Source organism: Cyprinodon tularosa, unplaced genomic scaffold (genome assembly GCF_016077235.1).
Source record: "Cyprinodon tularosa strain WSP-4 unplaced genomic scaffold, ASM1607723v1 ctg368, whole genome shotgun sequence".
Classification (NCBI taxonomy): Eukaryota; Metazoa; Chordata; class Actinopteri; order Cyprinodontiformes; family Cyprinodontidae; genus Cyprinodon; species Cyprinodon tularosa.
The window spans coordinates 1,170,061-1,192,877 of NW_024039083.1; the positions used below are offsets into that span (position 1 = coordinate 1,170,061).

Sequence of the window (22,817 nt, forward strand, 5' to 3'; positions counted from 1 at the left end):
ATAATTTGCATCTCTGGAACCGCAGAATTTTTTGGCATCTGAACTGTCTTTAAAAAGGAAGCTCATACTTAGGCATGACTGTTTTTTTTTTATCTTACAGGGAAGTTTCCCATGGCAGACTAGATCATGTAAGTTCCCCTATGCTCTAAAATGAAGGTAGAATTGTATATCAGACAAGATAAAAAAAAGAGAGAAAACAGATCTTCTTCTACATAAAAACTCTTTATTGTTTAAAAATACAGTCTACCAAAAATAGCTCATAGAATAGCAGAAAAAAAACATATTTCTCTTTAGTACAGAAAAGCACTGATGATTTACAGTAAAAATCCCACGTTAAACATAGAAAACTTTGCCCATTATGAGTTTAAAACTTCTACCAAGTTAGAAAATACATCTTACTAAACAGCTTTAGGGTTCGACAGATAGTTTCATCTGAATTACTGACTCACCATCAAAAGATGTCCTTGGAAAATTTGTGTATCAACTTATAAAAGAAATATAATCATGCCTGGGCAGGGAATTGGTTCTGTCATAGGGCAGACTGCGTGAGTAAAACCAGTCCTTCCAGTATGATTAAATACTTTAGGATTAACAAGAGTGTAAAGGCACAGCTTCTTTTCAAACAGTGAGTCATGTTGGAGACTTTGGTCTATGTTTTATCATCAAACCAGCAAACACCATCAAACCTGGCATTTTTAAAAGTCAAAAAAAGTTGAAAAGAAATGAATAGAAAAAGACTATATAACCAACATATACATGAAAGTACAAACAGAGTAAGCTAAATGGATATTGCTCCCTTTAAACCAGTATTGACATTATTGGTAAAGATTGCAGTTGGATCTTGTGATATGTTTCAGGGTTTATTAAAATATTTATTGTAACAGTTTTCAAAAAGATTAAAACTGTTGCAATGAACATTTGTATTTAAATAGATAATTCAATAGAAATATGGAACATTTCTGAAAATATTTAACTAAGAATCTGTAGCTGCATTTCCATTACAAATGGGCACCTATTCGGTTGTCATAGAAACACAATTTTGCAATTTCTGTTTTTATAAAGTAAAAAAATGCAATTGAAGTCCCAAAAGGAATAAGTTTGCTCAAACGATAACTTTTATATTTCTTCCTTTTGCCAGCTGTGACGTCTGGTTGTGACTCATGAGATGCAAAAAAAGTGTTTTCATTGCAGGTTTTGTGAAATATATAAAAATTTTATATGGCCAAAGAAATAATATCTTCCTAGCTAAAAAATGTCATCATTGAAAAACACAATTCTTTCTTTTTTTTTTTATTGAACAGCAGAAATTGATGGTCAATGGAAACGCAGCTGATGTGGATCCAACATTAGCCCCAGTATCCAGCTATCAATAACATTCAAAATCAGCCCAGCATCTCCCTTCTTGACTACATTACCACATAAAAACAAACAATAAGACAATCAGTAGATGTGAATTGTATATATAAAAGCAAAAAAGGTGCAAAAACTAGTTTTTTTTAAACCAAACATGTAGATTTTTGCTTGTATGAGCCTTTCCATCCTTCTTCTGACATGTAGAGTTAATGAAGCTTTGGAGACGCTATAGGTACCAAAAGTATCACACAGGATGATAAACATTCATTCATCCAGTGCAAAAAAGGCACACCTGAATCTTGATTGCTTGTCAGCAAGGTAAGTGCACTTTGGCATTACTGCTTTAAAACCTATAGTTTACGCAACGCTGAAGAAACATGGAAAATCTTTATGTTTTTGGGAAAAAAAATGGGTCTGGACATAAAGGCAAAATCTAAAACCATGATGTAGGCACTAAAGCTGGAGCAGCACCCAGTCACGGTCCACTATGCTTTCTCAGTGTTGATGTTCAACTGACGGGGAAGACAGTGGGAGGGACGGGAAATACCGTAACTAGGCAGGTTGACAAAATTTTGTTTTTAATTGGATTCGTAAAAGTATTTGACCTTCTCATCTCCGGTTATGTCATCTATGTATTTTGTCAGACAGCAGAAGATGAAGCTGCAGCCCAAGCAGATGATGGTGGCGCCCCACCCAAACCCGTAGGCCCAGGTGTAAAAATACTGGCCCTCGAAGATCTTGTCGTTGAAATTGACGGGGTAGATGATCAGAGCGATGATCTGGAGGATCGCTGTAGGGACAGATGGACAAGCTTTACTAAAGATCCATAAACCTTAAACAATGCTCACATAAAAAAAATATACATTGTATTTAAATTAGGAGAAAAGAACAAAACTTTGAGGGTTTACTCGATAAAGATTTTTACTTGATGATCCAGAAATCTTAAAAAAAATCCTGGCAGGCAGCCCTGATGGTGACTGTAGCAGCAGGGTGTGGAAAATGCCTTCGCACGAATGTGTAAGAGTTGCTTCAACAAATTAAAATAAGTGAGTTGAGTTTGTTGATCCTAAAGGTTTTCACTTATCACCACACAACATTTCCTCAGAAACTATTAAATTTAACTGATCGTTTGGCTGATTGAAAATATAAGAGACATTTTCTTATCTCATCTCAAACAACCACTCAGTTAAGTTGCTTTCACTTGCAAGTTTAAATCTTTTCCCTCAAACATACTTAAAGTGGCAAACTTTTGAAAACATTTAAAAAGCCCAGCCAGGGAATGTGTTTTATAATCTGATCTCACACAACGACAAACAGAAGATCAACAAGTACTATTAAAACAGGTATGTCTTAACAACGGAACATACCGTGCTTTGGTAACCGGCTTGTTTCTGTGCTAAAAATAACAACGAGAACAGATTTTGTAACTATACTTGGGGCTTTTTTTTAAATAAAAAAATAATTCAATCCAATAATTGTTTCAACCTAATGTGTTTGACTGACTTCGACATATGAATCCAGCTTTGCAGACAAGCACACAAGGTGTTGAGGCCGTAACTTTGGGTTTAACCTTTATTAATTCATTAATTTCTTTTTTTGTAAGTTTATTTTTCAATAGTTTTGGACTGAACAGCCACTCAGGTCTTCTCCAGAATGGGTAAAAAAAAAAAATCTCTGACTTAGGTGGTCAGGTTAGTTGGATCAGGAGAAGGTTAAACTAAATACAATAAAAACAAATTAAAAGCAATTATTAGTCGGTGGAATGGGAACGGTTAGTTACCCTGGAGCCAAAATGTACCGATCACTGACTTGACTACAAGTGCTGCTTGATTGGCTCTTTTAAAAGATTATTTTGGCAATGGTTGCTTTATTTCAAAACAGGCTAAGAGCCAATGGGGTTGGTAGCAACAGTGGTCAACAGGCTGGGACTCTAACCTGCGAGCCACTTTGAAGAGGTAAGGCCTCCATACATGGAACCTCATCAGGACAACAAAGATGACAAGAAAGGTCAGATACAACATGGCTTAGAAAAATGGTGCTTAACTTTTACTCAAGAATCCACACTCTATACTGATAGTTCTGAATGTTGCTCCCTATCATTAATTGTTTATCTTTTTCTCTAAAATCCGTTCTTTAAAAATGCTGCTCTGGGTAAATCATGCTGTTGTGTTAGTGTAAGTGTTAGCCTAGCTTTTGTAGCTCTAGTTTACAATCTACAATAATACTGAGAAACAAAGCTGGTTAAACTCGGTCCAAGCTGTTTAAAAGCAGCAAAATAAGCCAAAAAATGTAGCATCTTCACACAGTGAATTAACCAAAACAGCTTAGTTCAAACCTAACTGTGCAGTCTGTCTTGTACTTTAAGTGAATAAATGGGATTTAAGGCAAGTGAATTTATTTCCTTTTTAATGAAATCACATGGTAGTTATTGAGTGTATCTCATTCAAAGGTAGCCTATGATTTATAACAATCGACTAGTTGAATTACAGTTATTTATTGACAGATCAAATATGTCTCTCTGTATATGTTTGGGAGCAAAGCTTACCAATGATAAAAAGCAGAACTCCAATCCCGATAAAAAAGCCGCTGCTGGGGGCAAACATGGCAACGATGGAAAGGATGAAGGCAATGATAAGGATGATGAGGCCAATAATCATCAGAGCTGCTACAGCCTTTGCCCAACCTGGAATCAAAAGGGAAACAAAAAAGGGGTCATTTTCTCAAGAAGACATAATTTCACCCTTACATTTATTAAATAAACTATATATTTATAAAATGTTTCGATTCCAGAAAGAAACATTGTTGTCCCTTTGCCCTGCATTCTACCTGTAAGTAGGGATGGGGATCGTTAATATTTATTGATATCGATACCTTTATCGATACTCCTTATCGATCCGAGTCTTTATCGATACCACTATCGATACTTTTCTGTTATTTGGTGGAAAGACGATGCGACAATATGTTTTTAACAGAACTGGTATTGCTTTTATTGCTTAACAAGTGAGCATAACAAAAAAGTTTCTAGCCTTCAGTAAACATGGCTAATGTAATAGGCCACTTCTAAATGACATTAAAACTATACTCATAATATATCAGCAAGCACTCAAATTGGAAACAATAGTTTCTCCAAATGGTAAAAAAAAAAAATCTCTGACTAGTGGCGGTTAGTTGGATCAGGAGAAGTTAAACTAAGTACAATAAAAACAAATTAAACAATTATTACGGTGAATGAACGTTATTACTGGAGCCAAAATGTACGACATGACTGACTACAGTGCTGTTGATCGGCTCTTTTAAAGATTATTGGCAATGGTTGCTTTATTTCAAAACAGCTAAACCAATGGTTGGTAGCAACAGTGGTCAACAGGCTGGGACTCTAACCTGCACCACTTTGAAAAGTAAGCCTCCTACATGGAACCATCAGGACAACAAGATGACAAAAAGGTAGATACACATGGCTTGAAAAATGGTGCTTAACTTTACTAAGAATCCACACTCATACTGTATTCTGAATGTTTCTCCCTATCATTAATTGATTTATCCCTTTTCTCTAAAATCCGTTCTTTAAAAATGCTGCATCTGGTAAATCATGCTGTTGTTATGTAGTGTTAGCCTAGCTTTGTAGCCCTCTATTTACAATCTACAATAATACGTCAGAAACTAAAGCTGGTTTAAGCTCGGTCCAAGCTGTTTAAAAGCACAATTTAACCAAAAAATTACATCTTCACACAGTGATTAACCAAACAGCTTAGTTCAAACCTAACTGTGCGTCTGTCTTGGTCTTTAAGTGAATAAATGGGATTTAAGGCAAGTAATGTGATTTCCGTTCTGTAAGGCTACATTCAATTCAATATCATTAAAAGACCTTGCACATAAATAAAGCCCAATTGAGTCTTCTGAAACAACTTGTCAAAGTATCTATCAGCAAAGCATGATGACTTTTGTGTAAAAAATGTCAGTTTGATGTTTTGTTTTTTTTCTTTCTGTAAACAAGCAGCCAGAACTTGCTTTGGCTGACAGAGACGGTTTGTGTGCTTTCAACACGTTAACTCCGCACCTAAAGGAACAGCTCACCACGTTGTTACCTTAACAACCGCACTTTGCTTAAAACTGCAGCTCTACAGTATCTGGGTGCAAGATTTCATTTCTTTCAATGAAAACCAAGATGGACTCCCTTAAATCCAATATGTGCAAAAACCTCTGTTGCTTGTGCAGAAACCTTGTATTATGACATTTATTATATTATGACATACTCTTATTATGTTTTGCTCCAAACAGATTTTTTTTTCCTGCAGGAGGTGATAAAAAGAAAAACATCCAAAGCCTTAATGTTGAATCTACATTTCATGTCTTAATAATCCAGTTGTTCTGTATTTCAAACAAACTCACAGTGTGAATTTTCCAAAGCTGTTTTCCAGTTACCGGATCAGCCTACGCCCTTGAATTATTCACAGCCATGTTGTTGACTGTGGGTTCATGTAATGTCGGACTTGTCCTAGCCAGAGGCATTCCTGCTCAATAAATGTACACACAAAGCTGGTTTCACTGGTTTACTGCTCTACCTAATGATGATGTTGTTAAGTTACACACAAGTTCCTCCATGACAAACGGTTTCTCTTTTCTTCATATAAAACGGTTGGGTGCTGTCTGGTTAAATTCAACTGAACTCATTTTCCACACCTCTTATGATTAAGTTAGGAGGAAAATCTTACATAACTTAAACAAAGGCAGGATATCACGTAAAGTTTTTAAGGATAACAAATTATTTTAATCTCTATTTCCCTTTCATAATTTTAATATAAGCCAATGTGAGGTTGAAATTCCAGTAACTTATAATGATTTCCAGACATCTATCAGCGATACTGAAACACATTACTGATGATACTGGTTTTAGCTTCAACAACTTTGCAAGTTTGGAATGTAAAATAAATCAGGTGGTGATATGCTTCAGGTGGTGCTGATAACTTATTTTGTCTCCCAGATGCTGGATTGATGCCTATCAGAATAAAATGATACATTATTAAAAAAAAAAAAAACAGGAAAAAAAAAAACAACTTCCCTTCTTTTGGGCTAAAAAGTAATTTCAGTTGTGAAAACCAGAAAACTGTAAAGTACTGCGATATTTTAAGAGTTGGCCTTTGAGTTAGAGGCTCAGTGTTCTCTTAATGCACAATTTTAAATGTAAATGTTACGGCTAAAGAGAAGCTGTCAAATGAAATAACATTGTTTTTTTCTGTACAATGACAATAAAAGCTTCTTATTTATTTATTTTGTGGTATAGGGTTGGAAAAAGTGCTTTTTTAAAGTCATATTTTGGTCACCATATTTTCTAAGTCACTGCTACTTTCAAACAAATTGGGGGGGAAAACGGCTTTCCAAGTACAGTAACATAGAACTGAAATTTGAATTTGAAACTTGAATAGTTAAGTTAAGTCATATAATCAAACTTTTATGGAAGTTTGAGTTTTGCTGACTTTTCTTTTTTCTTTTAGCTGGTTTTAAACTTGAGCCTAACTTTCTATAGAATAGCAGTTAGGGCTGGACAATTAATTGCATTAGCAATATTATCGAAATTGAACAAAAACACAATTTTCAAATCACAGAGGCAATCAATTTTGATAATATTACATTTAAAAAGAGTAAGTAGCTAAATGTATCCCTCCAGCCCTTTAGCTGGGGACAATATGCTTAAAGTGGGTTTGCAACCACAGAGATGGGAGACAGTTTACAGTAAAATCCAGCAACAAAAGACTGGACAAGCAAACTTTTCAGGTCATGAAAAAACTGACATCATGTAGTGAAACATTTAAATCATTTTGGTTAAAGCAAAGAAAAATCGAAATAAAATAGAAATTGTTATATTGGTTTAAAATATTATTTTTGGAAAAAAATCATTCATCCCTAATAGCAATCATTATAGGAATACTTGTGTGTGCAAATGCAGAGGGGAAGATTAAACATTAGGTGGGATATGATGTTTCTACAGGCAGTTTATTACACTCAGCATATCTCTGTCTCCTATTTTAGATGTACATCTCTAATGGCTGAAATATAAAAGCACACAATGAGATTATGTGATGGTAAAGAAAGACAATCATCAGAAAAAGGAAGGTCGGTAGTAACCTTCAGTTTTCAGTAATAGTAGCATAGTCTAATATTTTCATCACACCATGAAGAATTCATTTGAGCAAACATTTGGTGTAAAACCGTGTCCCAGTTTGTTTGTTGATTAGGTAGAGTCTGATTTAATTTTATATACCTTAAAAATCACATTATCAGAAATGAAATAAAAGAAAATTCAGATTATTTGTGAATATATTTATTTGTTTGCTTCGTTTAGGGAAAGAACACCCTGTTCCTGTTTTAATTACCATTTTATGTCTTCCAGCCATTTGACATCTGTTTTCTCCTTCCAATAAAAAACACTAAGACTGATGGTGTAATCTTGCACTTTTGTGCACTAAGTACTAATTACTTACCAATAAATCTGTTATGGTGCAAAAACAAGGTAAAAAAAAAGTTAAATCATTTATTTTTGCAATTTTAATTTTCAGACAATATAAAACAGTTCTTTAGTGGGTTTGGTATTCCTAATGATCTGACCAATCAGATCTTTTTTGTTAGTTTATTTTGGTAAGACTCAAACATGAATACATTGCTCTCAGTTTCTTTTCAGTAGTTTTTCTGCTAATAAACACTTCTTTTGGAAATTTCTAATAAGGGCCTAATTGCACATCCTTTACTTTGGACAGTGGGTTTTTAAAAGTGGGTTCAAATCTAGCGAGAGTGGGAAATTTTAACCCAAAGTAGCAATGTTTGTGGGTTTTTTATCTAAATTTATTTGAATTTAAGTAAAAGGAACACAAACATCCAGAGATTTGCTCTCAAGATAAAACTGATATATTATGCAACACTTCACAGCTTGTAATTAATCATAATAAAGCTCCAATTATCCTGTATAATTTATTTTTCCATTAAAAACCCAACATGTTTGTTCTTGCATTTCTCAGGAAAGCTACAGTTCCTTTCTGAAACAGCTCCTCCTTCTATTCAACCTCCAGGATTCTTTGAACCTGCTCCAACAATCTTATTTACACCCAGCAGCTGGGTTTGTTTCCTTGGTTTTTCTGATCCTTCCCACAAGTATTTCAACCAGCAGAACCTCCAGGAGAAAATAAGCCAATTTTTTATCCAGCAAGTGTTTTTCTGCTGAGAGCTGAATTCATCTTTTGTTCTATTGCTCCAAAGCATGCTGAGAGTGGAGAGGCCAAAACAGTAGCAGAGGGCAGCTGAAACAAAACAGGAACTTCATGATTTATTATAAAAATACAGAGGCTAGAACGCCTGATGTTAGCTCTGGGAAACTGACCCACAGATAGAAATGGGAACTAATTACATTTTTTTTTATCAGTGTTTACTGCAAACTCATAACAATGATAGCTCTGCTGCTGCTGCTGCCAAACAGTAACTTGAACTACAGCTAATGAGTGATTGCCTTGAAATGATATATTCTGCTTATTTCTGCTTATTAAGTAAGTCACATTTGAGCTCTCTTGGCTTTCATACATGTCTAAAGCAGTATAAAAGGTTTTCAACAGTAAGAAAATCATAAGGTTGTCTGTAAGTTGGTTGTTGAGATTTTAGAAAAAGCCTAGAAAAAAAAATTTTCAACTGGTTTTATGGGTAAAATAGATCTAGATCAATTAGAACAGAGCGATATATTAGAGCTCTGGATGTATGCTCAAAACCTCTGCCCCAGTTTCAGATCTTCTCCAGGATTACCATGTGGTTTGCTTTTTTTGTTTTTCAAAATCCACACCAACCTATTTCGGTATCTTTGTGGAAGAAAAAAGACCCCACAGCATCATGCTGCCACCACCATATTTCACTGTTATTTTCAGGGTGAGGCGCAGTGTTAGTTTAACACAACATGTCCAAAGAGAGCGGCTCTATGGTTCTGCAGTTGTGGTGCCTATGCCTTACAGCAAAAAGGTCTAGGTTTAAATCCAAATCTGAATTGTGTTTGCATGATCTCTGGGTACTCTTGCTTCCTCCACCCCCCCACCCCCCATTCCTGACTCATACAAACAGCTATTCTATTGACTTTCTCCAAACAGCCCTTTTTTAATTTCCACTCTTTAATAAAGGACAGATTTGTTAATAAGACAAGATGATGAAATGAACACTCCTCTGACAAAGCTTTGGCTATTGTTTTATAAGGTAACTCAGCTTTAAGCGGCAGCTCTGACCCATCTGCTGGTTTCTTAATCTTTATGACGCTGTTCACTGATTCATTTTCTCTAAAAAACTCTGAGGCCTTCTATGATTTTGATTTACCCAAATAAAAAGACAGGTTATATGTTCCTTCCAATCCTGGGACATATTGAAAATCAAATAGATACAGACAGAGACTCTGTTTACTCAGTGACGTCTGAGTCATCTACCATGAGATGGTTTATCACATAGAGTTTGTGACGATAAAGAAACTTATAAAACAGTTAAGCCAACCATTTCCTGTCACTTATTATCGTATGTATATTTAAGCATTTCTTTATAACACAATTATAACTATAAAGTATTCTTTTTTTTATAGGTTTTTTTTTAACTTTATTTTTAAGGCTGCAGTCTGAGATGAAGGGTCTGGCTAAAGGACCCTCTGTGGCAACTCAGAACTCAGAACCTCAGGATTCAAAGCTCTATGCACTAATCAGTAGGCCACCACCTCCCTTAGATCACACATTGGAGAAATTTGGCTCTGCATTCAACCGATCCCCTTGGGGAGCAGTGGGCTGCCATCGTGTGGCGCCTAGGGAGCAATCGGCTGTGGCTGACTGTAAGTGACATAAGCAGAGTAGCTATGGATGAGCAACAATGTTTGTTGGTGAGTAAAGAGTTGGAATGAACCTGGGCAGGAGCAGACAGGTGTCTGTTCTGTTCGTGGTCGAAGCCCTGAGTGTGTGACACTGGGGTATGTGTCCCTGACCGAACCACTGGACTGAAGGAGAAGCAGTTTCTCTATAAATATGATCGTATCTGCATATAACAAGTCAGCCTCTTTCAACTGCTCCTCATTTCCATTTTGATCATGCCAGTAAAAACATGTCCTCTCGCTGTCAGTTTGACAAAAACAGGTTCGTTCTGCGGCTTGGAGCCAGTTCTGAAATAACATTTTTGGCTTCCTACACAAAACTGAAATAATTGATTTGCAGATAAAAATCTTGAAACAGAAGCACGACTTAATACACAAATGTTTTTTTGTTTTTTTATTATATAATTATTTCTTTTTTTTCTGGAAAGAACAAGCCATAACTAAAGTTTTACAGTAAATCTCAGAAAAGCTTGTGATTTATTCCTGCTCATGAATCATAAGTTGCTATGAGGCTCACTGTGAGGAATGAAAGTAACAGGATATTACTATGTTTTCTAAAACTGAAACTGTTCATGCTTTTGTAGCCAGCTGACTGGCAGTGCGCAGGTAGGGGGGGGTAACTATGAGCCACAGATAGCCAGAGAACCTCCATCGCTTTCTCTGTAATCTGATTAAAGGACAAAAAAGAAAAAACATATACATGGTATGATGAAAAATGTTATTATACGTTTCAGAGCCTTTATACAATTAGCTGTTGTTGTTTTGTTTTTTTTTTGTCCATCATAAAAAAAAATTCATTTGAAGTACATTTTAGGGTTGACATGTTTTTTCATTAGACATTATATGTTGCTTTATCGAGTCCAGGGACCCAAAAGAGCTTTGCATTATGTTCAATCATTCAGCGAAGCTACATTGTAGCCACAGCTGTCCTGGGGCAGAATGACCTAAACGAGGCTGCCATACAATCAGCGCTGCCAACAGCAGCGATTTTTTTTTTTTAATTTAAAAAATCAAAGAGACAATGAATCCTTTTAAGTTTTATTTCAAAAGGTTGATTAACGCCCAAAAACATATTCAGTCACCTCACGAACTGATTAAAGATGACTTTACCTTTCTGTTGTCTATATAACATCTCTTCAATCTTGATCAAAATAAACATGTAGTCCCTGATTTTCTATTGTGCTAAAAACTAAAAAAATAAACTGAACATTCAGTCAAGAATCTGCAAGTTAAACCCTGCCATTTTGGTCTGTAGATCTTTTTAAAAGCAAAACTATAAAGTAAAATAAAACTAGAGATGAGACAACTTTACCATAATGATCTCTTGTTGAGTAACTTAAAGGAATAGTACACCCAAAACATGATTAGCCTTCATTTTCTACTCACCCCCATGCTGAACAAAACTCTGGAGTACTTTTTTGATATCTCAAATGCATCTGGAGATCTGGGAGGCTTCTTGCTGTCTGCTGACATTCAAATAATGGAGGTCTATGGCGCCTGAGACAGAAAGGTCCATAAAAGTCCACAAAAAACGTGTCAATATTCCTCCATACTGCTCGTCCAATGTTATCCAAGTGTCCTGAGTGGGTAGCATCCAGAATTTACTCGAAACAAAGTCATTTAGAATGTTTTTAGAGCATAAACAGTAGTGTATAGGATTTCCTAATAGCGCCCCCATGCGCGCTCGCGATTCTACGGAAGCCGGCAGACCAAACCAGCGCATTCAGCTCGGCAAAGAACTCATGCTCTTCCTCAACACTGAAGTCCTCAGACATTTTTCTTTCGTTGTTTCTTTCTTTGCACAGGTAAACAGCACATTTCTTCTTCTACGCTTGCATTATCGGCAGACCAGACGCTGAATGCGCACTTTCTTCCGGTTTGGTCTGCCGGCTTCCGTAGAATCGTGAGCGCGCATGGGGGCGCTATTAGGAAATCCTATACACTACTGTTTATGCTCTAAAAACATTCTAAATGACTTTGTTTCGAGTAAATTCTGGATGCTACCCACTCAGGACACTTGGATTACATTGGACGAGCAGTATGGAGGAATATTGACACGTTTTTGTGGACTTTTATGGACCTTTCTGTCTCGGGCGCCATGGACCTCCATTATTTGAATGTCAGCAGACAGCAAGAAGCCTCCCAGATCTCCAGATGCATTTGAGATATCAAAAAAGTACTCCAGAGTGTTGTTCAGCATGGAGGTGAGTAGAAAATGAAGGCTAATCATGTTTTGGGTGTACTATTCCTTTAAGTTCAAAACTATAAATATCTTCAGAAGATTTCTATGCGTATTCATGTCTTTTGATTTGAGTTTAATCTTTAAAAATCAGCTCAAGTTCAAGTAAATAGATCGATAAAAGTGATGAGAGGTTTCTTTTTTCTACTTTTTTTGTAAGTGAAAGTTTAGATGCAGGAGTTTGCCCTCCAACAGAGGGGTGAATCTGTTGTGCTGGGTGAGAATTTCAGTCCGGATAGTTCTTTTTCCTTGGCTCTACCTTGGCCACATTGTGGCTCTACCTTTCTTATACCTCATCCAAAATATTTAGGTTACCCTGAGTTATTTTCTACACTTGTGCTGCTATAGACTTAGATTGCTAGATGATTCCCCCCCCCCCCCCCCCCCCCCCCGTAATTCAATCTCTATTCAATCATTCTGCAGTATTTGTTAGTTCAGCCTTTAACGTAATGCTCTCTCTGCTTTTTCTCATCATAGTGGCTTTGTCTGGTGTGTCTCTGTTTAGCTGTGACGCCATCCTAGAGAGAAATATCAGCTGTGCTGCTGCCAACAACGCCTTTGTTTACCAGTATACATGTTGGAGCTTGACCTGTTTTTCAGTGTAGTCCTGTTTCTCTGACTGCGACTAACTGGATGTGCTCTCTTCATCCTCTGACATGGAAGCTAGCTCAGGGCTCGTCTGCCTGGCTGTATGTTTTCTGGATGGGGCCACCTGTGGAGCTGGTTGACAGCTGCCTTTTATATCTCTGCTTCTTTTTCTATGTCTGCTTCTGTCTCCTTGAACCTCAGTCGTCCTCGGCAGATGGCCGCTCACACTGAGCCTGGTTCTGCTGGAGGTTTCTTCCTATTAAAAGGAAGTTTTTTCCTCTCCACTGTCGCTACAAACATGCTTGGTGTAAGGGATTGCCTTTGAGTCAATGAGGATGCAATCAGCTTGTTTTCCTTAAATAGAAAGCTTTTAACCAACCTGTCTCTATGATCTGGTTGCATTGTCTCTGTAAAGGGCCTTAAGATGCAATGTGTAGTGAATTGGCACCATATAAATAAACGTAATTGAATTGAATGGGTCGTCGGTTCATATCCCAACTCAAGACACTTCACCTGCATTGCCTTTTGATGGTGATCATTGGGCCTGTAGGCGCCTGTGCTTGTGTCAGTGAGCCCCAGGCCAGCTGTGGCTACAATGAGCTTGCCATTGACTGAATGTGCTGTGAAAGTCTTTGATCAAGTCTTCTAAAGGTCAAATTGTCTTCTACAAAAAAATATATCCTGGTTGACAATGTGGAGAATAAAATAAGAGGAGAGACCAAAGTTCAGTCTACCTGACTGCAGTCTTCCCTCCTCCCACCAGTTATCTCTGGTTACAGTTTAACGCAACTCAAAGACCTGATCTACTCTGTCAAACAAACAAACAATAAGAACACCTACTTTCATCCATGAGGGTCCTGCAGTTCACGTTTTCGTCAATTCCTCGGCACTCATCCCACATGCTGGCGTAGTGAGAAGGTCCGTCATCGTTCTCGACCCATCCGGACTTGGCCGCGACGGCGATGATGTCAAAAATGACGGCGAACAACAGCAGCAGGGGCATGATCCACCTGCATCGTTTGTAGTCGACCCCACAGCGAAACATGTCTGAAGAGGAAACGTAGGAACAAAAAACAAAGCAGGAATCTGTCTAACAGGGAGAGTTTTGGTTGGATGCGTGCGTCTTTACGCAGAGCGAGAAAGGTAAGTGGACGGAGAGGGTGCGGGAGAGAGCTAAGAATGTCTGCCACACCCGAGAGAGAAATGCAGTCGGGACAGTGTTGTCCCAGGAAAAATAGCCCTGCCCCCACTTAGTGTCAGATTACACAACTACCGGGGGCCCTAAACAAAATAATAACTCTAAACTAAAGCTTATTAAAGATAAGTCTAACTATAAGTCTGAGATATTTCAAAAGTTTTACTTGGTGAGTGTTTGGATACAACAGAGACAAGAGAATTAATTAAACAGAATGAAGCAGCAGTGCAATATTCAGCCGGAAGATGGCAGAGCAGCTCAAAAATTAAAGCTTATACTTAATTCATTACCATAAATACTCACCGACGCAGTGATTACGCATAAACGCGTCAGGTCTGAGTCAAACAGGAGTGTCCACCAAAGCGTGGGACTTTATTCCAAACAAGGATGGGTTGCTTTAAGTAATCCTTTACTCCAGAGAATCATCAGGAAGATGTTTTCCCACACAAAAAATATGTTTTAAAGATACACATTGCAGAAGATATGCTAGTGATACATATCTTAGAGCATGAAGAACAACAAAGGCAAATAAATAATTTACCTTTATTTAGAAAAATATACATACAAATAAAGGTTGATTTTTAGAAAAATTAACAAGGTTAAGTTTGTTTGTTTTTTCTTTTTCATACTCTATTTTAGACCTGACTTTGGTTTACACATTTTCAGGTTGCTACTAAAGATTTAAGGCGTGTCACAGACATGGTGACCTAACCATTAATATTTTCTTTACAATCTACAACAAGGATGAATGCTTTATCACTGCCTAAACCACATATGTCAAAGTCAAGGCCCGCCAATTGTTTATCCATGGCCCCCTGGATTTTTATTTACCATTAGAAACGGCCCACAGGCCACTGCTGCTATGCGCTGCTGTGACTTTGCGGGCTTCAGATGCATTGTGGGGAATGTAGTGTTGGAGCGGTTGTGTGGCACGCACCAACACTACATTCACGGGGGAAAACAGGATTGTGTTTTTTTCTTTTATTTCATTTTTCTTTTTTTTTTTTTGTGCTTTGCATGTTTGGATGATTTTGGTTTTTGATTTCCCCCTTTACCAATCCAAGCTGGGCTGAAGTCGGTTGTTTAAGGAGCAACTGCTGCGCTCAGGCGTCATCCTGATTGCGTGTTTTCTAGTCTGTATGTATGCGCGTGCGTATGGATGAGGATTAGGGCCACTGAAAAAGGAAAAAAAGTTAACTGATTTTTAAATTTTATTTCAGTTTAATATGGGAAAATACGGAAGAGGATTAGGGCCACTGAAAAAAATTAATAAAACTTAACTGATTTTTAAATTTTCTTTCAGTTTAATATGGAAAAAAAAGTCAGAATTCTGACTTTTTTCTCAGAATTCTGACTTGCCCGAGGGGTCCCCTCATTAATGGAGGAACAGAAGGTCATTAAAACAAGAGAGCTAGTCTCTAAAACAGACCTGGCTATGGCTTGATGCTAACATGTTTGTTAGCTGTCAGAATTCTGAGAAAAAAGTCTGAATTCTGAGATTAAAGTCAGAATTCTGAGAAAAAAGTCAGAATTCTGAGAAAAGTGTCAGAATTCTAACTTTTTTCTCAGAATTCTGACTTTTTTCCCATTTTAAACTAATCCTCTTCCATAGAAAAAAGTCAGAATTCTGAAAAAAAATTCTGAATTCCGAGAAAAAAGTCAGTATTCTGAGATTAGATTTAGAATTCTGAGAAAGTCAGGGTTCTGAGATTAAAGTCAGAATTCTGACTTTTTTCCCATATTAAACGTGCTTGGACCGCGAAAAATAAAAAAAGACACTAGAATATGGCTGTTACCAAAATTAATATTAGGCTACGAAACTAGTCCCAATTAAAAAAAGCTAAATAATATCTACCCTAAAGCAGGCAAAAGGTTCTGATTGCAGTTCTGTAAAGAAGCAGGAGAGGGTTTGGATTTGTGGAACTTGAGAGATTAAGTAACCAATGTTAGGATTTCTTTTATAAAACAAAAAATTCTGAGTCAGACAGGACTTCTGAAAACTACTGTTAAAATGAACAAGCAAAGACTGTAAGCTATCAACATTTCTGATTCCCTTTTACCAATATTTCTTATCTATTACTGTTTTCATTTTTGACGGCAGTTCAGGTATGAATAACAGGTGTTATTTCTTTTTTACAACGTAACAACACAAGAAGGATGCTGAAGATCTGCTATTTTTTGTTTTCCACATAAAAATAGTTCTATTTAATTCACTGCTACTTCTAGAAATAGGATAAAGACAAACAGAGGAACACTTTTTACATTGATTCTTTTTTTCTAGATTTCCACATGGTCCAAAAGAAAATTAGTATGAACATTGATGTCTGGTACATAATGCTTGAATCTAGCTGTTTATTTTGGATACTATTACATTACAGATAAGATAGTGTTATATTGTATTTTATGATTGTGAAAAATGATTTTATATTTGAATAAACTTAGGCTCATTCTTAGTGTTGTACTTTGTAGATGAAGCCAGTAAAATAGACACAAGGAGCTATTTAAACAGTAAGACAGTAAGCAATATAGGATGATAAAAGGTTGCTTTAAATTGAATCATTTACTATTAAAAATGTACTTGTATAATAGAAACATTAAGCATAAAAAAAGAGCATGCATATTTTTGCATAGGACCAAAGACATTAGTCCAATGATACTGGAGACCAATAGTGTCCCTACCAAAGTGGAAATCAAACCTACGCTCCATGCAGAGGCTGTTTGAAGCCAAAGTAAATGGAGCCTGGATGGAGGGAGGGGAGGAGCTCATCCTACAGGTGATAGAGACGAAAACGCTGCTGAGCGAGGGGCAGGTGGGATCCGGCAGCATGCTTCGTCTCTATCACCTGCAGGATCAGCTCCCCTCTCCTTTGTACATTTTGACATTGTAGCTCATTTAACCAATCAAATTTGACTAACACAGATAAGCTGTCACACCGTTCTCCATTTCTTCCTTTCTCTGAAAACCAACAGCTCCTTGTTCACTTTAAAACGTACCTTAAACAAATATCTCATTGTTTCACAGTGTCCAAATGTTAACCATAGTCTTGTAATAAACATGTAATAGTAAATGAAGTGTATGTGTTATAGGCTACACCCTGTAGGAATATTACTTTATCCTTTGTGAAATTAAGTAATTAAATCTATATTTGTGTTTTATATTGACTTATAATTTTTCTATTGTCAGTTGATGCTTTTTTGTTTGTAACGTTTTGGCAGAAAAATCACTTCATAGTTCTCTTTTCCAGTAATGTTTTGATGGGTGTTTTATATTTAATGACCAGAGGGGGGCAGCAAAGCACCAAAGGTGCCCAGACTGCCAGAAACTAAGAGAAGAAGAAGAAGAGGACATAAACATCTTTGCATAACAGTCCTCTGAGCTGGTTCGGAGGGAATTCTGTCGGTCTGGTACCGGTATCTTCCACCATGTCCCTCCTCAGGCAGTGTGTCTCCGCCGGCAGACGGCTCTGGTGTCGAACCGCAGCTTTGGATCCAGTGTTTCCAGGTCGGTTCTGTTGGCTCGTAGGTGGGTCTGGTACCGGTATATCGGGTTCTGTTGTGATCGTGTTGTCTTTGTCCAGGTTCGGTCCGGTCAGCCAGCGGGGCTCTGAAGGATCAGGAGCCGCTAAGGAAGCCGAAAACCCCGCAGGGCCGGTTCGATGCTCCGGAGGAGAAGAGCAGAGATGTTCTAGAAAGTAAGGAACCGAACCGAACCTGTCTGCTTGTTTCCATCCTGTAAAGCTGCAGTTATCTTTCTGGTTCCATCAGGTGGACATGAACTCTGATGATCGATAATAAATAGTTACATTTTTCGATAATCAATGGAAGGACTGGTTTGGACCTGTGTGGTTCTGTTGGTGGTTCTGTTTAACAGAAACCCAACATTCCCTTCATCAGAACCGGAGAAAAGACTTTAGATCCAGAAACGGGGACCTACTGACCAGGAAGCCCATGTTCTGTTCATTGTCTGGACTCGGTACCAGCTCTGAGCTCTTTCTGCATGGATCAGCCTGTGGTTCTGTTGAGCTCCAGTCAGGCTTTAGTTAGGATCGTTTATCGATTCAAGTTAGTTCCCCATTTTACAGACGATATTGCCCAGAAGAACAAAAAACAAAACTAGATTGTTAGTTTGTGGGAGTGGACCTCAACTCACAACCTCAGGATTCCAAGCTCTGTGCCCTGATCCGGAGGTCTTCAACAGGGGGTCCACGTAGGGTGACCACCTGCTAATAAGCCCAAGGGGGGACAAGGGGTATGTTTCTGAGGGACAAAGTGGGACACTGCTTGGTGCAGCGGTGCCCCCACCTCACGGGCAGACTCACTGATAGAGGTTTACACATTTCTAGCACATACCACCTTACATGGTATATTAATAATGCCCTGTTCCCATTAACATGTGTAATTGCTGATGTATGCTCATGAATAGGCCAACCAATGTGTGTTTCTTTCTAAATAAAGATTCATAATACTTTGAACATTCAATGAACAGATGCACTTCCAATTCCGATTTACTTTAGCTATTCAATTTTATTTATTTTTTATTACAATTTATTCACTTTAAATAAATTATAATTTGAAATTAAAGGATTAACAGGAATTGTAGTTGCTCTACACCACAGGAACTTAAAAAAATAAAAAAAAGGCTTAACTCACGACTCCAGAGGTTCACAGAACGAGAAGGGGGAGGAAGGATGGTGAACTTGGATGTTGGAACAGGGAAAAAAAAAAACTGTTCAGTGCTCTGGGGACACCAGAACACTGAACTGACTTTGGGGTCACCTTTAGGACTCAAACCTTTTCACCAGTATCTGAATAAAATAAGAAAGATAAGAGACAGAATTAATTTATGATAAGCTTCCAAATGGTTTTCCAGTATAGACAGAGGAGTGCAAACCTATCACCATCACAATACAAAACAATACAAAAAGGTGCCAAAATACAATCCTATGCAAAACAATGACATATTTTGACCTAAAAGGCTACTGTTTCCTAAAAGTGACACATTTGCACCCCTGTAGACAGCCCACCAATGTTCAAAATCAATCAAACTTCATCTTAGACAAATGGGGTCTTACATATCTAGGTTTCTTACCTTCAGGTTTCTTCTTGAAGTTGTATTTCTTGTTGGAGCGTGCAGCATTGAGGAGAACCTTCTCTTTCACTACATTAGTGTAAAAGTACAATAATGCGCAGTTCCAACTGGTATTTTACGCGAGCGCGCTTTTTTTACGTCACTGCGCGTTCTGGCTGCATTCTTGGAAAATGTTTAGACCGGCCACTGATGATTCAAATCACAAAAAAGTGGTAGAAAGACGTTTAAAAATTGACTTCAAACATTTAATCTCATGAATTTGGGCTTTCACTGCCATCTGTTGTCATATGAGAGTAAGCACAACTTGTCGACCATAAGCTTTTTCATATTTCTTGCATTGATTATGCGTGACACGGTCTCAATTCGCTGGACGAATGAATTGGGCTTCAAACGCTGTGTGCGCATGCGCTACGCGGGATGGGTGGTCACCCTAGGTCCACGGAGATACTGCATGGGGGTCCAGAAAGTTTTAGTTGATTAGACTTTTTATATATTCCTCATGCATTTTTTTGAACTACCGTATTTTCACGACTATAAGGCGCACTTAAACGTCTTTTTTTTCCCTCAAAATGTGCGGTGCACCCTATGGTGCGGTGCGCCCTATGTGTGTTGTAACTGCGACTTTTGAGACCACCTCATTGAGGAGATGATGAAAGAGTGGCTGAATGTAAGGAGACCAGGTGTTTTTTTTTCCACTCATCACCATCGCTGTTAATATGTAACTCCATGCGTGCCCATCTCACAGCTGATGTGAAAAACATGGGGAAACAAATTAACGCTGTGCTCGCTGTTCAACCGCTCGACATCGGTGTGAACCGGACCCAGCAGGTGCAGCAGAAGCAGCGAGTTTACATGCAAAGTCAATGGTTGACGCGCGTATAGGTGCAGCAAAAGGTCCTGCAGCGCGTTTTGAGCAGCAGGCGCAGCGCGTCGGGAGCGTTTAAGCATCTGATGCACCGCCAACGCGCTGCTGCAGCTATGGAAAAATTGAAGTTTTGCTGCTGGACGCGCCGCATCAACCAATCAGAGCAGCTGATCTGGGAGCTGACAGCGAGACAGACAGCGCACTGATGACATATGATATTAACACAAATGGAAAAGGCTGGATGGATGAGGAGATGATGAAAGCGTGGCTGAGGCAGGTGTATATGAGGAGACCAGTTGGTTTTTTCCACGCATCACCATCGCTGCGTGCCCATCTCACAGCCGATGTGAAAAAAAAAGGTGAATCAAATGAACGCTGTGCTCGCCGTTATCCCGGTGGGGGCTGACAAAGGAACTTCAACCGTTCGACATCGGTGTGAAGCGGCCGTTCAAAGTAAGGCTGCGAGCGGCGTGGGAGCGATGGATGGCCGACAGAGACCACAGTTTCAGGATAAGTGGAAGGCAGCGCCGGGCAAGTTACGCCACCGTTTGCGGATGGATTGTAGATGCTTGGACTAACGTGTCTGCTGGCTCTGTTGTTCAAGCTTTTGCAAAAGCCGGTATTATTTCTGAGGAGCCGCGCTGCACGGAAAGTGACTCTGACAGCGAAGAAGGGGAAATTGGCATGTCTGATTTAGCGCAGCTGTTTAATTCAGAAACAGAGGATGATGACTTTGATGGGTTTGATTAATACTTTGTAATAAATACATGAATAAAGCACAATCATACTCAGTTTTGCTCCCGCTCTATTTTTCTACCTGAAAACTTACAGCAGCCTCTGGGCCGGGTCTCCTCCGGGTTCACCATGGCGGCTGGCAGGTGTTTTTTCATCTAAATAATCTAAATCTTGCAGCTATATTTGCTGTGATCAGTGGGAATAATGTAGTTTTAATATGTTTTTAAGTGAGAAAGTCCAACTGAAAACTTCATAATTGCAGTCAGTTCATCTAGATTATCTATTTCTGTCGGAGGCGCTCAGACCCCCACATACCAGCGGTGCACCGACAGTAGAAATCCCTTCATCAGCAGCCTCTAGAACGGGTAGCCTCCAGGTTCACCGCGGCTGCTGGCAGGTGTTTTTCATCTAAATAATTTAAACTGCAGGCACCAGGATACCGGTAATAAAAGCGAACATATTCCGTCGGCAGGTTTCAGGATTTTAAGTTAATTTAGGAGTGATCACAGCGCTGTGTCATCTGCAATGTGTCTGTCTCACGGCCAGCTGCCAGGTTTGATTAATACTTTGTAATAAATACATGAATAAAGCACAGTCATACTCAGTTTTGCCCCCGCTGTATTTTTAAATACGCAGTAGAGCTATTTAAAGGTAGTAGAGGACATGCACCTGTATATAAAAAACGCGCCCTATAGTCCGGTGCGCCTTATGTGTGTGTTAAATACAGAAATGGGACACATAACTGAGAGTGCGCCTTTTAGTACGGTGCGCCTTATGGTCGTGAAAATACGGTAATTGAAATGTCTTTAAATACACATTAACATGAATTCAACACACTGTAGTAAACAGATAAATGGAGGCAGCAGATGTCTTTCAGTCATCAATGCACACATTCAGCGACACACAGGAGCTCTTTCAAGCTGGGCACCATTTCATTCACAACACCTGTCCCATCAACCAGGAATCAGAATCAGAAATACTTTAACAATCCCAGGGAGAAATTACTTTCATTACATTACTCCATCTGTAATAGAATGACTATAGGACCAGTTTGATATAACACAATTTAATTGAATATATATAATTAGGGGATCCCCGCTCCATCTCGCCATCAGTTTGGGGTTCCTTGTTCTGGAAAATGTTGAAGACCCCTGCCCTAACCAATGAATTATCATCCAGTCTCCCAAAAACAGGGCGTAAATTCTTCATGTTTTTAGTAAAGGGTGTATGCATTGCTAGCCTAAAGCCTGTGTCCGGTGGAAGCCCAGGTTTTTCTTTTGGAGACTTCTGGTCCAGAATGTTCCACATCACTGACTGAAAGGCTTCCAGCAGCTGGGGCTTCTGGTCCATCCTGCTCAACTTCCTTACCTGGTTCTGCCTGCGTTTCATCAGCAGGCTGTAGGGCTCAGTTTTCCGTCCACTCAACTTTCCCGAGATAGGCTTGTTCTGTGGCTCCCTCTGTCTGTGGACGACGGATAAAATTTGCTGAACCAATTCAACCAAACTGTTTAAACACTCTATCTGATGATCTCAGAGCCTGAATGTTGGGTTTCAATCCTCTGGGGAAGAGAACCTGTGTGCGGGTTTCTGAGCAGGAGTTGGGGAAGCAGCTGGTGTGAACGACTGGACATTTACAACTGTGTTTTTTTTTTCTGCAGAGTTTCCTGACGACGTCAACCCAGTGACCAAGGAAAAAGGCGGACCCCGGGGCCCAGAACCCACCAGATATGGAGACTGGGAGAGGAAAGGCCGCTGCGTGGACTTCTAGCAGCCCACCTGCAGCTCCTCCAGAGGAGCAGCTGCTCCGTCTTTCTGTTGGATTATTTTATCTGTTTATATTCCGAACAACTAACCCATGAAAATAAAAGATGTATGTGTAATCGC

The 22,817-nt window shown here is 38.7% G+C and overlaps 2 protein-coding genes across 2 annotated transcripts; one reads left to right on the plus strand and one right to left on the minus strand.

Annotated features, from left to right (window-relative positions):
- Positions 1-203: 203 nt before the first annotated feature.
- LOC119790544 (p53 apoptosis effector related to pmp22) lies at positions 204-14,259 on the minus strand. The gene is made up of 3 exons (XM_038296107.1): positions 13,890-14,259; positions 3,899-4,036; positions 204-2,143 (listed from the first exon to the last, which is right to left on the minus strand). The coding sequence occupies exons 1-3, from the start codon at positions 14,092-14,094 to the stop codon at positions 1,932-1,934; spliced, it is 555 nt and encodes a 184-aa protein (XP_038152035.1). The 5' UTR covers positions 14,095-14,259; the 3' UTR covers positions 204-1,931.
- sdhaf4 (succinate dehydrogenase complex assembly factor 4) lies at positions 13,885-22,817 on the plus strand. Its single transcript, XM_038296108.1, has 4 exons — positions 13,885-14,192; positions 17,526-17,746; positions 17,823-17,936; positions 22,592-22,817. The coding sequence occupies exons 2-4, from the start codon at positions 17,668-17,670 to the stop codon at positions 22,699-22,701; spliced, it is 303 nt and encodes a 100-aa protein (XP_038152036.1). The 5' UTR covers positions 13,885-14,192; positions 17,526-17,667; the 3' UTR covers positions 22,702-22,817.

Coding starts and splice junctions, on each gene's coding strand:
- LOC119790544 (XM_038296107.1), bottom strand. CDS start 14,094: ATGTTTCGCTGTGGGGTCGACTACAAACGATGCAGGTGGATCATGCCC. Junction 4,037..13,889: donor CAGGACCCTCATGGATGAAA/GTAGGTGTTCTT, acceptor TTTTGATTCCAG/GTTGGGCAAAGGCTGTAGCA. Junction 2,144..3,898: donor AGTTCTGCTTTTTATCATTG/GTAAGCTTTGCT, acceptor CTGTCCCTACAG/CGATCCTCCAGATCATCGCT.
- sdhaf4 (XM_038296108.1), top strand. CDS start 17,668: ATGTCCCTCCTCAGGCAGTGTGTCTCCGCCGGCAGACGGCTCTGGTGT. Junction 17,747..17,822: donor TTTGGATCCAGTGTTTCCAG/GTCGGTTCTGTT, acceptor GTCTTTGTCCAG/GTTCGGTCCGGTCAGCCAGC. Junction 17,937..22,591: donor GAGCAGAGATGTTCTAGAAA/GTAAGGAACCGA, acceptor TTTTTTCTGCAG/AGTTTCCTGACGACGTCAAC.